This window comes from Silurus aristotelis (assembly GCF_946808225.1).
Source record: "Silurus aristotelis genome assembly, chromosome: 13".
NCBI lineage: Eukaryota > Metazoa > Chordata > Actinopteri > Siluriformes > Siluridae > Silurus > Silurus aristotelis.
Genome location: NC_139586.1, coordinates 29,885,213 through 29,896,522, shown reverse-complemented (window position 1 = coordinate 29,896,522; position 11,310 = coordinate 29,885,213). Strand labels below are relative to the sequence as shown.

The window sequence follows — 11,310 nt, the reverse complement described above, 5'->3', positions numbered from 1 at the left end:
AACATTGATTTATTGACACCACTTTGCTTTTAACACTGAAGAAATGAGATGAATTTGGTGTGTTTTCTTCTTGTTGTTCCTTTAATGGTGTTAGTAAAATGTGTTTGTGTCGCTAAAGCTGGAGTCGGAGGATCAGGAGCTCTGTGACGGCAGAAACATTCTTCATGTAGGTATTTTCAGCCCATAGGTTACAGCGCAAAATTATTAATAGAGCAGCCTTCATGCATCATTCAAACGCAATTACAGGACTGGTGTCTATGCAAAGAAGCCTGGAAATGTAGTTATGGGAATGGGTTTTTTTCGATTCTCCATCTGGAAGTGTGTAAGATTCAGAGTGTTCTTCCTCACGCTGCCTGGCTGTAAATTGATCAGGTGAGTCTACCTGTTAGGTCTGAGATCTTAGTAGTTCTAGAAGAATAATTCGTTTGGTGAAGGCAATGAAATAAATTTTGTCAGAGAGCCATAAAGCTGCGTTCAGCTTATCTGTGCTGCATAGAGCAATTTCCATCCGGCTTCCATGCAGAATAAAAACAAGCCGGCGGGGAAGAGGAACTGCAATGAGAAAAGGAAAAGAACTCTGCAGCAAAAATAAGAAAGAGAAAAGAAAGGAAAAAGAAAAAGTGTGGTAAACAGGATGCGAGGCACTGAGAGATAAGGATTCTTTTCTTCAAGGTGTTCACCATTCAGTAAATTATTCAGATAAAATGTGTGCATCTTTTATTTAAAAAAAAACATGAGGAAATACAGCAAATCAATTATCAATCATCTGTGATGCACTTCAATGTAGGCAACGTGAAAAAAAACAAGCTTGTAGTAAAACATTATTAAAAAAAGATATTTACAGTAAAGTTCTGTAATATCTTTAACTGAGTTTTATTTTTTTAACAATAGATATTTTATACCAGTGTTCATTCCAATATAAAGTTATAATGTACACATTTGCTGCCTTTAAGTGGATCCCTAATGAGTAAACCAGTGGTGACTGTGGTGAAGGAAAAACACTGTAAGAGGAAGAGACCATGAGAGGAACCAGATCTCATCAAGGTGGCACTGAATGTTCATTCATTACAGTTCCATCATTGCTGAGGTTCAGGGATAAATTCCTAATATCTTTAATTGTGTTAAATAACATCACATGAATGCACAAAACATAAACATGAAGCCTGAAGACCATGAAAACAACCATGGAGGACAAACTTGAGACGAGCTGTGGAGTGGAGGATGAGACTTAACCGCATACGCTAACCACAGGAGAACAAGTGAAGAGAAACAGGGACTGCTAGATGCTGAATGCTAAAGGTAACCCAGACAACCTGCACACACACACACACACACACACACACACACACACACACACACACACACACACTCCACACACACACACACACACACACACACACACACACACACACTCACACACACAGGCCAATGCAGTTAACTTAATGAACAAGACCATTTAATAAGCGTTCCTGGCTTGTTGCTGACCAGACCACTGCATAATGAGCGTACATGAGCACCTTCCATTCCCCCTGAAGGCACACTGACACTGATGGAGAACATCTGAATTTCTTTTTTCCATCGTCTTCAAATCCCAATAGACAGATTTCTTCAGATGTTTGACAGAGTGACCCTCTTAACTTCATTCGACTTGCTTTCAAACAAAGCTGATTTGCTGACCCAAGCTGGATAAATACTAACCCCATGTTAATGTAGCTTTCTCACTGAAGAACCGAATGCAGTTAACTTTAATGGCTCGTTCCTCGGCCTCAGCACATCGTCGAGGATTCCTATTCCTATATATTTCCTGAATATTTGACTGCTTTACAGACAGGAACAAATGCACCCTGTCCCTATGGACACTCTCTGATTACCTTATAAATATTGCAGCTGCCTAGTAGTAATGTAGTCCATGCATAATGCAGGAATCCTAAACACCTCTTCTCAAATAATCGCTGAGCACAACTTAGAGGAAACGTAGGGAAACCCTCTGAGAATAGCATGCCTGAGTTACTCATTTCTTTTTTTTGTGGAAAAATGTAACAGTAAAATTCATTCGTATCTCTTTCTTAAATAGATTCGACTTAAATGAGCAGAAATAAAGTGGAACAAATCTGATCAAACGTGTGTGTGTGTGTGAATCCGCAATTAACCTACTCACCAATTACGAATAATTCATATTATACAAAAGAACTCATGAAAAGCTAATTACACAAACAGCAAAATGCACACACACACACACACACACACACACACACACACACACACACACACACATAATTCTTTTAAAATAATTATACTATAAGCTGGAATAATCAGTAGACAAGCCAAAAGACGTGATGTGTGTAATTAAGATGTGATTCGAACCCTAAATATCTATAACGAGCCCCTTTTCTGACTTCTACAGTGTAATTGGCATCATAAAGCAGTTAACACACAAAATATCAGTAATTATTGCACACATGCAGTTTAATAATTGCCGCATTCCTTCAGCCTTTTATTATTAGTTAACATAATTCACGCATCGATTGCGCGAGCGCCGTGTTGAGGGATCGATAATCATGACTGAGCACAGCTGTGACCTCTGACCTCAAAGCATGTACACAATTAATCAAGAGTGGCCCTGGGTTTAATAATGCTGTTGTAATCAGGTAGGATTACAATCAGGATAAGTGTTTTATTTGTGTATAAAACTGATAATTAATTCCAATTTTAGGTAAAGGAGTAGATCTGTAGGGATCATGGATATAAAATGTGGAGGTCGACCAAAAGTGGATGTTACGATACCGCTAGCTAGGTTTGAACATACGTTCTGATAAAAAAAAAAAAAAAAAACAGTACAGAGTTATGCAAATCTTCTAAATGAAATAAATAATAAATATAATACAGTGCTCTCTGTGCGGCACGCAGACTCACGTGTAAAAACAAACTACACGTGGCATCATTGATTCGCCTCTAGAGGTCGCTTTCATAATGACAGCGAACCGCAAGCTGGAAAAACTACCGATATGGATTTTTTGTCAATAGACTCTAGTTTCAGTGATTGATATCAGTGATGATTAATTGCAGAGACCAATGAATCGGTTGACCCTGAGAGTGTTTTAATGAACTGGGATGTGTTGATGCTGTGGTCCTGATGTCATAACACGCCTTAAAGGAGATCCGTGTCAGGAAAGCAGGTGCGGGTGTGACTGGGTGAGTGAGGACCCAAATGCAGGATGCGAACAGGAGTTAGGCAAAAACAGGCTTTAATAAGAAAAGTAACTGAGCAATGGGGCAAGACAAAAACAGTCCAGGGTCAAAACAGGCAAAAAGGGAATGCAGGGAGACAAAATCAAAACCGAAAAAAAACAGTTGAAAATATCAAAAACCCGCAAACAGAACCATAAAGGGCAGAGCAGAAACAAAATGTGAAGAACTGTCCAGAGTTTAAACCAGATAACTAGTGAGGCAGAGCAGACCAGGGGTCTGGAACAGGAACAGGAGCTGGAGCAGGAGCAGGAGCAGGAACCAGAGCAGGCAGGGTGGCCAGGGTCATCTCAGGGGCTAAGGAGCCAGTGAGGTAATTTGGCCCCGAGCTAAAGTCTTTGGTGTCCTTAAATACCGGGAGGCACGGAAAAAACGGCAAGATGGCCACGATCCCAAAGTGCGCACCGCGTAACCGGAAGTGCGCGCCATGTGCCTGGGAGATCCTGACATTCCAACTTACACCCTGATCACACTGTACAGTGTATTTAACCATTACATAACAATAAATATACCTAATAATCCATCTAGTTCATCAATGGGAAACCACTCAGTGCTACTGATGATGGCTCCACATGACCAGTCTGAAGAACCATGAGATTACTGTGGATATAAAACATGAAGATGGATTTGGAATGTAATTAATATAAACAGTTCTGCTAAATAAACCATTATGTCTACAATCTCCATGAACAGTTCTGCATTTAAGTCTTAATCAGTGAAAAGCTGATAACCTTAACAATGATTTAGTGATTTAAACAATGATTTCTTCTCTTTGGATCTGTCTGAATAATCCTGATGTCCTACTTCTGGATGGAGACACTCTGTGCAGCTGAAGATGGTTCCACATCAACAGGCTAAAGATCCATAAAGTTATTGAGCAACTCAAGAACTTTAAGAATGGATTTAGACTGTTATTAATATCAACAGTCTGCTCCAAAACAGGTATTCATCATCACTGGACACCTCTAAAATGATGGAACTGTCATGAACGAACATTCGGTGTTGAGGATAAGGATGGTTTCCCTGTAGATTTTCTTCCCTGTACCATCTCATGGAGTTTTTCCTTCACCACAGTCACCACTGGCTCACTTCTTCGCTGGCTGGCTCACTATATTAACTGGCTGGCTCACTATATTACTGGCTGGCTCACTATACAAATAAAATGAAGTCAGTGTTTCAGTATCATTACTGACCAACTATAATCATATTTATACAATATGATAATAAAGTAAAGCATATCTGTGCAGGAAGTAGTAGGTTTAAATGTTTTGTTGCATTTATACTGCACTATTAATAAATACCAAAAATGCTTGAAAATCAATATTTATCAGTTTATGATCTTATGCTTGGAGAAAAGTTTATATTTATGTGGCACAATATTTAAGATCATCAGATTACACATCATTCTTGTTAGACTGAAACCAGACCCTAGTTCCCAATAAAGACAGCTGGGAGATAACCATAGAAGATCAATCAATATTCAGTTTTTTCAGTATGTGTGCATGTGTGTGTGTGTGTGTGTGTGTGTGTGTGTAGGTTGCCCCAATGCAGCTGTACTTTTTCACAGAGATACTGCATTTCTCTATAAGCCCACGTAGTCATGTAGTGGGACATATGCTTTTCATTAGAGAAGGTCATCAGAAGTTTAAATGTAGATGTGTTTCTCTCTCAGCTTCACGCACCACTTGAGTTCCCGCCTACTTTGCCACACACTGGTCTTGTTGTTATAATCAATCTTCTGTGAACCAACAGGAAAATTACAAGTGTGCCAAGAGTGAAGAAAGGACAAAATAAGCTGCATGCTATATTATCCCCTGGAGGCCTTGAGGTAGCGCTGCTCTGTTCTCCTCACTGTTATCATCTGTGTAATCACCAGCATCAGTAGGAGTCAGCAGGAACATCAGAACAGACTTTGGCAATCAACTTTACTTCAACATTTATTTTTCCTTCACTCATGACCTGACCTTTGCACTCATTTGTTCACTTACCGATCTCGCAGCTCTCTCCATAATACCCCAGAGGGCAGAGGCAGCTGTACCCTTCCCCTTCTTTCAGACAGCTTCCCCCATGCAGACACGGGTTCGTCTGGCAAGGCTCCTCTTCTGCTGGAGACAGAAATCAAAAGGAAAAATGACATTACTAAGAGAACAATGTGAAGCTGAATAACTGACCAATCCCTAATTTCATGGTCTTGATGAGCATGATTTAGTCTGCCTCGGTCTAGATTTTAAACCACAGAAGGTGGAGTGCAGCGTAAACAGCGTCTGAAAAAAAAGATGGTTTTGTTGATTTTGTTGAATGCAGTGTTAATGAGTCGTACAATTCGATTTTTTGTATTTTAGGAAATAAAACCACAAATCAACAGTTTTTTTTGGATTTTCACTAACATATGCCTTGGTGTTGAGGTTGGTCTTTGAGTCCACGTTCAATACGAGTCAAAAACACAAATACTGTTCAAATCAGATACTCGAAGACTTTCACTAAAGTCATTTTGGAATTGATCACTTTGAACGTGAAACTGCAGTAATGTGTATCATTTTGCTCATGTTGGATCTTCAGGAACATTTTATTTTACTATTTTGAGAGGAAATACAATAATACAGAAAACAGTTCCTGAATGACACTGTATATACAGTACACCATATCCTCCTGAGACCCAGGGAAAAGTTTTATAATTTCTATTTTTCCATTATAAATTATATTCTTATGCTGGTAAAAAAACACGTTGCAAAATTCTAAATTAGGAATGATTTTTATATCCTTTCAGTGTTTTTGACATTTTTATTTCTTTTTCTACATTATTTTTTTTCTATTCCATTTTCATTACTATTTTCTCTTGAATTGTTTTAATTTCTGAAAAATTTGGCATTAGACATTTGACCCATGATAATAGTATCTGATGAAGCAACTTTTTGGAGATGAAAATGTGGCATTTATAGCACAAGGTTCTGTTTTTGCATCCATGCATTCTGCATCTGATAGACTTTCACTGTGTACTGCATCAGAGGGTTGAAATGACAATAAAAGGTTTGCATCTAATGCTTCATGTGTGTATTGTGAGATTCTCTTTGAAGGTCGTTTTAAGTTTTAGCCGCCTTGTCGAAACTCCATAATCCATGAGTTGGTTATTGGCAAATCGTTAAAGCAAATCATTTTATAGACAGTTTCACTTCCTGGATATTCTGTAGAAGCTGAGCATTCGGGTCACAATACATCAGCACATCAAGTACATCAGTGTTCCTCTTTTAACCCAAGACAATATTTGCACCCATTCCCATTGCCTGGTCTTCAGTGAAGGTATTCTTTCTCTTCATCGTGATCCACCTCATCTGGCTCCTCCTCTGGCTTCCCCTTCTCTTCTTCTCCTTCCACCTCTCTAATCAACTTCACACTCTGACAAATCCCTGTCTAAATTCTCTCTCAATGATTTTATACAAAATCTCAGTCTCTGTCATAAAACTGCCTCCTACAAAAAAATGAAATAATCAGAAGTATAAAGTCTTGATGTTCACTGCAGTGTCATTTCTATGAAAATAAATATGCTCAGCTCAAACAAACAAAGAGCACTGTTTAAACCCTTTACCTTTTTTCCTTTCATTAAAATTCTCCTGATGGTGGCGCAATTTAAATGGAAGAGAAAAATGAGCTTTTTAAACATTGCATTCCACATTTATTTTGTACATATTATATTCCACACTAATTTGCTCAGATAATTCGCTCCACTCTTCTGGGAAGATGTTCCACTACATGTGGGTGTGTGCTTGTGGACATTTGTGTTTATCAGCCACAACAGTGTTAGTAAAGTCAGGTACTGATGGAGGTGAGAAGGTGAGGAGGTCTGGGGTGCAGTCAGTGTTCACATTCATCCCAAAGGTGCTCAGCAGGCTTGAGATCAGAGCTTTATAGCAGGCCACTCAAGATCTTCCTCTCAAAACCATGTCATTCAGATCTTCATGGTGCTGGCTTTGTGCACAGGGGCTTTGCCATGCTGGACCAGGATTTGGGTTTCCAAGTTTAAGTGAATGCTAAATGTATTATACTGCGGCTGAAGACGTCCGATACGACTGAGTGCCTCCAGCTGCTTTGTGGTAACAGTTTGGAGAAAAACCGCATATGGCAGGAAAGATCAGGTGTCCCAATACTTTTGGCAATATAGTGTATCTGTTTACTGATTTTAATATCCCATATTCATATCTAAGTAAAATACAACATGTGTGTGTCCTAAACAGCGTGCTGAAAGAGAAAAATGACGTATAACTTTTCCTCTCTGTATTTATAACTGTATCGTACACATCATCTGTTCATGCCATATTTATACTCCGTTCCTTCACCACTGGATCACGTTTTTAATGTTTTCATGTTTTTTTGATCATCAGCATCAATTCCAGTAGTCGAATTTCACCTAAATTCCATAACATTTTTAAATAATTAAACTTCATGGATGAAGCTGTTGGTTTCTGTATAAATCTGTTATATCATCTGGCTTCCACATGAGCAGCAGAACGAAGCCCTAGCGTTCCGGAGTAAAGCTCCAGGAGAGGAACTGCAGGTCCATGCATGCTGGCGTGACTGGGGATTGCGGAGGGGAGTCCGGGCTCATGATTTCCAGCACGGTGACAGATTGGCATGAATGTGATGTCGGCACCCTGCTTAACATGATGGATGCTTCCTAGGGGAAGGACACTGTGATCCAGCTCTTCCCACTTCACTGATGTGCTCAGCTCTCATAAACCATCCCCTCTTCGCCTTGTAGCGCCACACACTGGCGTCTACAGGACTGATGTGCTATAACGGCGTGAAGTCTCGGATTAACGTGTTTTTGTGGTGGGATCAGTTATAAACGTGAGATTTAACAAACTCATTGTCGTAATGAATTCACGATCGGAGGGATAGGATTTGAGCCCAGCAGAAGTTGCGCTCACGTTCTCTCGGTTTGCTCTGGTGGATTTGGTAAATGATGTGCTGTTGTGTAATGCAGTCGCAGCCCAAACCGCATCACACACTGCACAGCCTCCATTATAATTTCAGGCTTCTTTTGGACTCAGTAAAGCAGACAAGCAGAAAGTCATATTTCTTGTAATATTTATAATAGAAACTAAAATACACTCATGAATAAAGAAGAAAGGAGCCATAAAAACAGGTCATTACTCTGAATGAGTGTAGACTCGTGTAACAGTCACAACATTGTGGTTGTGATGAACGGTGGAGAAGCCTGAGAGAAGCCTAACACACACAGTGTGTCCTTTTACCACCATTAACTGGAATTGTAGGTTGGAGTGTCTGCACAGTAATGGACAGGAAGTGGACAGGGGGTGGATGAGGACAGGAGCAAAGCCAACCATTAACGTGCTCACACTAAACCCACCAATATCTCCTAACACACACACACACACTGCGCAGACTCGCATTAATAATACACAATATGACTCAATGCCATCTGGTTCTTCTCAGATCCTGAGGAATCCACACTCACTTTTCAGCACCTCAGCTCGCTCATTCAGAGTGATATCTACAGTATCTTCCAGTAAAGATCACACCCAACACTTCCCACAAGTTACTGCACCTCCTGAGCTGAGTTCATGTTTGTTTGCTCACCTGTTCCACTTTCACGGTCATTAGCACTTGTGTATAAACTGCACCTTTTCCAGCACTCACTGTTCCTCATTTGTCATTTTCTACAGTTGATATATTATAGGTTGGTTTCACCCACATTCATGTTCAGGTTGATGTTTGCATTTCAGATTATTTATAGTTTTTGTATAATCACAGATGTAATCAGCTTCCTGGATTTGCTTCTGTTCTATTCTTCTGTTAATATCATTTTGTGAAAGTTCCTTTTTAAGAAAAAAGTTTAAATAGTTTGCTTTATCAGATAATATCAGGATATTACTATTGATACTGGTTCTAGAATTTATAATGATCTCAGATGTTGAGCTAATTTCTGAGTTGCTTAGGAGCTTCAACTGACTGTAAAAAAGACATCACTCATAATCACACACTCTGCTGCTCATGATATTTCTCAGTTTTCGGAGTTTCAATGATTTATAATCACAATCACATGTTGGTGTCCAGCGGATGAGGACGAGGTTCCCCTGTCGAGTCTGGTTTCTCTCAAAGTTTCTTCCTCAAAACATCTCAGGGAGATTTTCCTTCACCACAGTCACCCCAGGCTGCTCATCAGAGACAAATACTCAGAATTCACTAACATTTACTTTGCTGTTCTTCAGTTTTTACATTCAGAAAGCTGCTTTGAGACATTGTGCATTGTGAAAAGGGCTCTAGAAATAACCTTGAATTGAACTTGAACTGAATACTGCTGTAGAAAGTGAAGAGACACCAGGAGATGGAAGTTTAGTATTAAATGGAAACTAAAAGGTTCCATAAACTGAGTTACTGCCATTTAAATTCATCTGATTGGTCAGAACCTTTTAGTTAAATCATTATTTATTCATTTAAATAATGATTTAAAGACTTTCTTTCTTTCTTTCTTTCTTTCTTTCTTTCTTTCTTTCTTTCTTTCTTTCTTTCTTTCTTTCTTTCTTTCTTTCTTTCTTTCTTTCTTTCTTTCTTTCTTTCTTTCTTTCTTTCTTTCTTTCTTTCGCACCACTCAGTGTGATCACATTCTGTTATGCAGGAAATTCCAGAGATCAGAAAAATCTAATTATAGAAATCGGAAATATTCCCACCACTCAGTTGCACAGTAACACTTCTGCTTCTGCTACGGTTCCAATGTTGTTTTATGTTTGAACACCTGATCATCAGCTAAAGCTAAACCTGTATTCTATTGATTAATGCTGTTGATTGATTGGCTGAATGGATCAATGTGTACAGGTATAGCGGTAGTCCTACTAAAGTAGTGTGTGAGTGTAAATCATGCTTTATAATATCTAATATTACATAATATATTCATTATATCTATATATTATCTTTTCATTGTAATATTTAGAACTGCTGGAGGGTCCGTGTGTGATGTATTATTATTATATATTAGTGTATTAGTGTCATACTGATCAATCATGTGCCAATCCAAAATATACATCACTTCAACTGACAGACAAAATTGATTTTCACAGACAAAAGTGTTTTGGTGTTTATCATCACACTGTTCTTTGAAAAGATGAGAACGTTGTCATGAGATAAATTTCATGCATGAGCACACAGATGGTGACACAGAGGTGCCTCAGGGATGTGAAAAAGAAATCAGCACCAAAGGAAGCGGTGATATTTTCTCAAAAGGCAGCTGGGAAATTGATATTCTATGAGCAGGAGACAAGCTGAAGATTTTCCCTGACCAGTTTAATGAGTGTTTCTGAGAGCTGATCACATACTTCTCCAGTCACATCATCCTGCCTTTACAGACCACGACCACTACAGCAGAGTTCAAGGGCTTCCTCTCATTGTTATGATGAAATAAACTTTTCATTGCCTACTTGAGGTTTTTTTTTTTCAATCCTGTCAAATGGATTATTGGATTAAGTGGCTCTGAACATTAAACAGGACTCGTAACCCAAGCTGAGGAGGAATAAGACATCGATTTTATTTTCAAACAATTAGTCATGACTTATCGCTTACAATGAGACAGGGTTTGGGTCTATAATCAGGGGGTGGAGTGTACAATACACAATCAATATTCCACTCATTAAAAACACAAACGAGCTCAGTGTATGGTGTGAAATATAGTGATCCATTACTGAACCACAGCCGACATTTCCAGATGAGTTTAATAAGAGAAAAGAGATGTTTCACGTAAACACATAAAACGGAGAAAACTATGTAGCAGAAAAAAAATGTATATATTTATATATATATTTATAATGTAAATAAAGCAAAATAATATAAAATATCATGGATATGTTTCCATTCCTATATTAGATTTTTATTCTACAACTAAATTTCTACCCTTTTATTTTTTTTATTCTACTTTATGTAATAATAATGATGATAATTATCAATTATTTTTATTAATAAGACAAATAAAATCTGAATATTCTGGAGTGGATCGAAATATGAACCATCACAGTGTAGGAGGGTCTGATTACTAACTAATTTCCAGACTATAAAGCG

The 11,310-nt window shown here is 38.5% G+C and overlaps 1 protein-coding gene across 1 annotated transcript in view; it reads right to left on the bottom strand.

Moving 5' to 3' along the window:
- Nucleotides 1–1,224: 1,224 nt before the first annotated feature.
- ncanb (neurocan b) overlaps nucleotides 1,225–11,310 on the bottom strand; it is a 46,317-nt gene continuing 36,231 nt past the window's right edge. The window contains exons 8-9 of the mRNA XM_083559070.1: nucleotides 5,235–5,351; nucleotides 1,225–1,313 (exon numbers count right to left, since the gene is read on the bottom strand). Coding sequence (XP_083415196.1) covers nucleotides 1,294–1,313; nucleotides 5,235–5,351 — 137 coding nt within the window. The 3' untranslated portion in view covers nucleotides 1,225–1,293. The remainder of the gene's footprint in view (nucleotides 1,314–5,234; nucleotides 5,352–11,310) is intronic.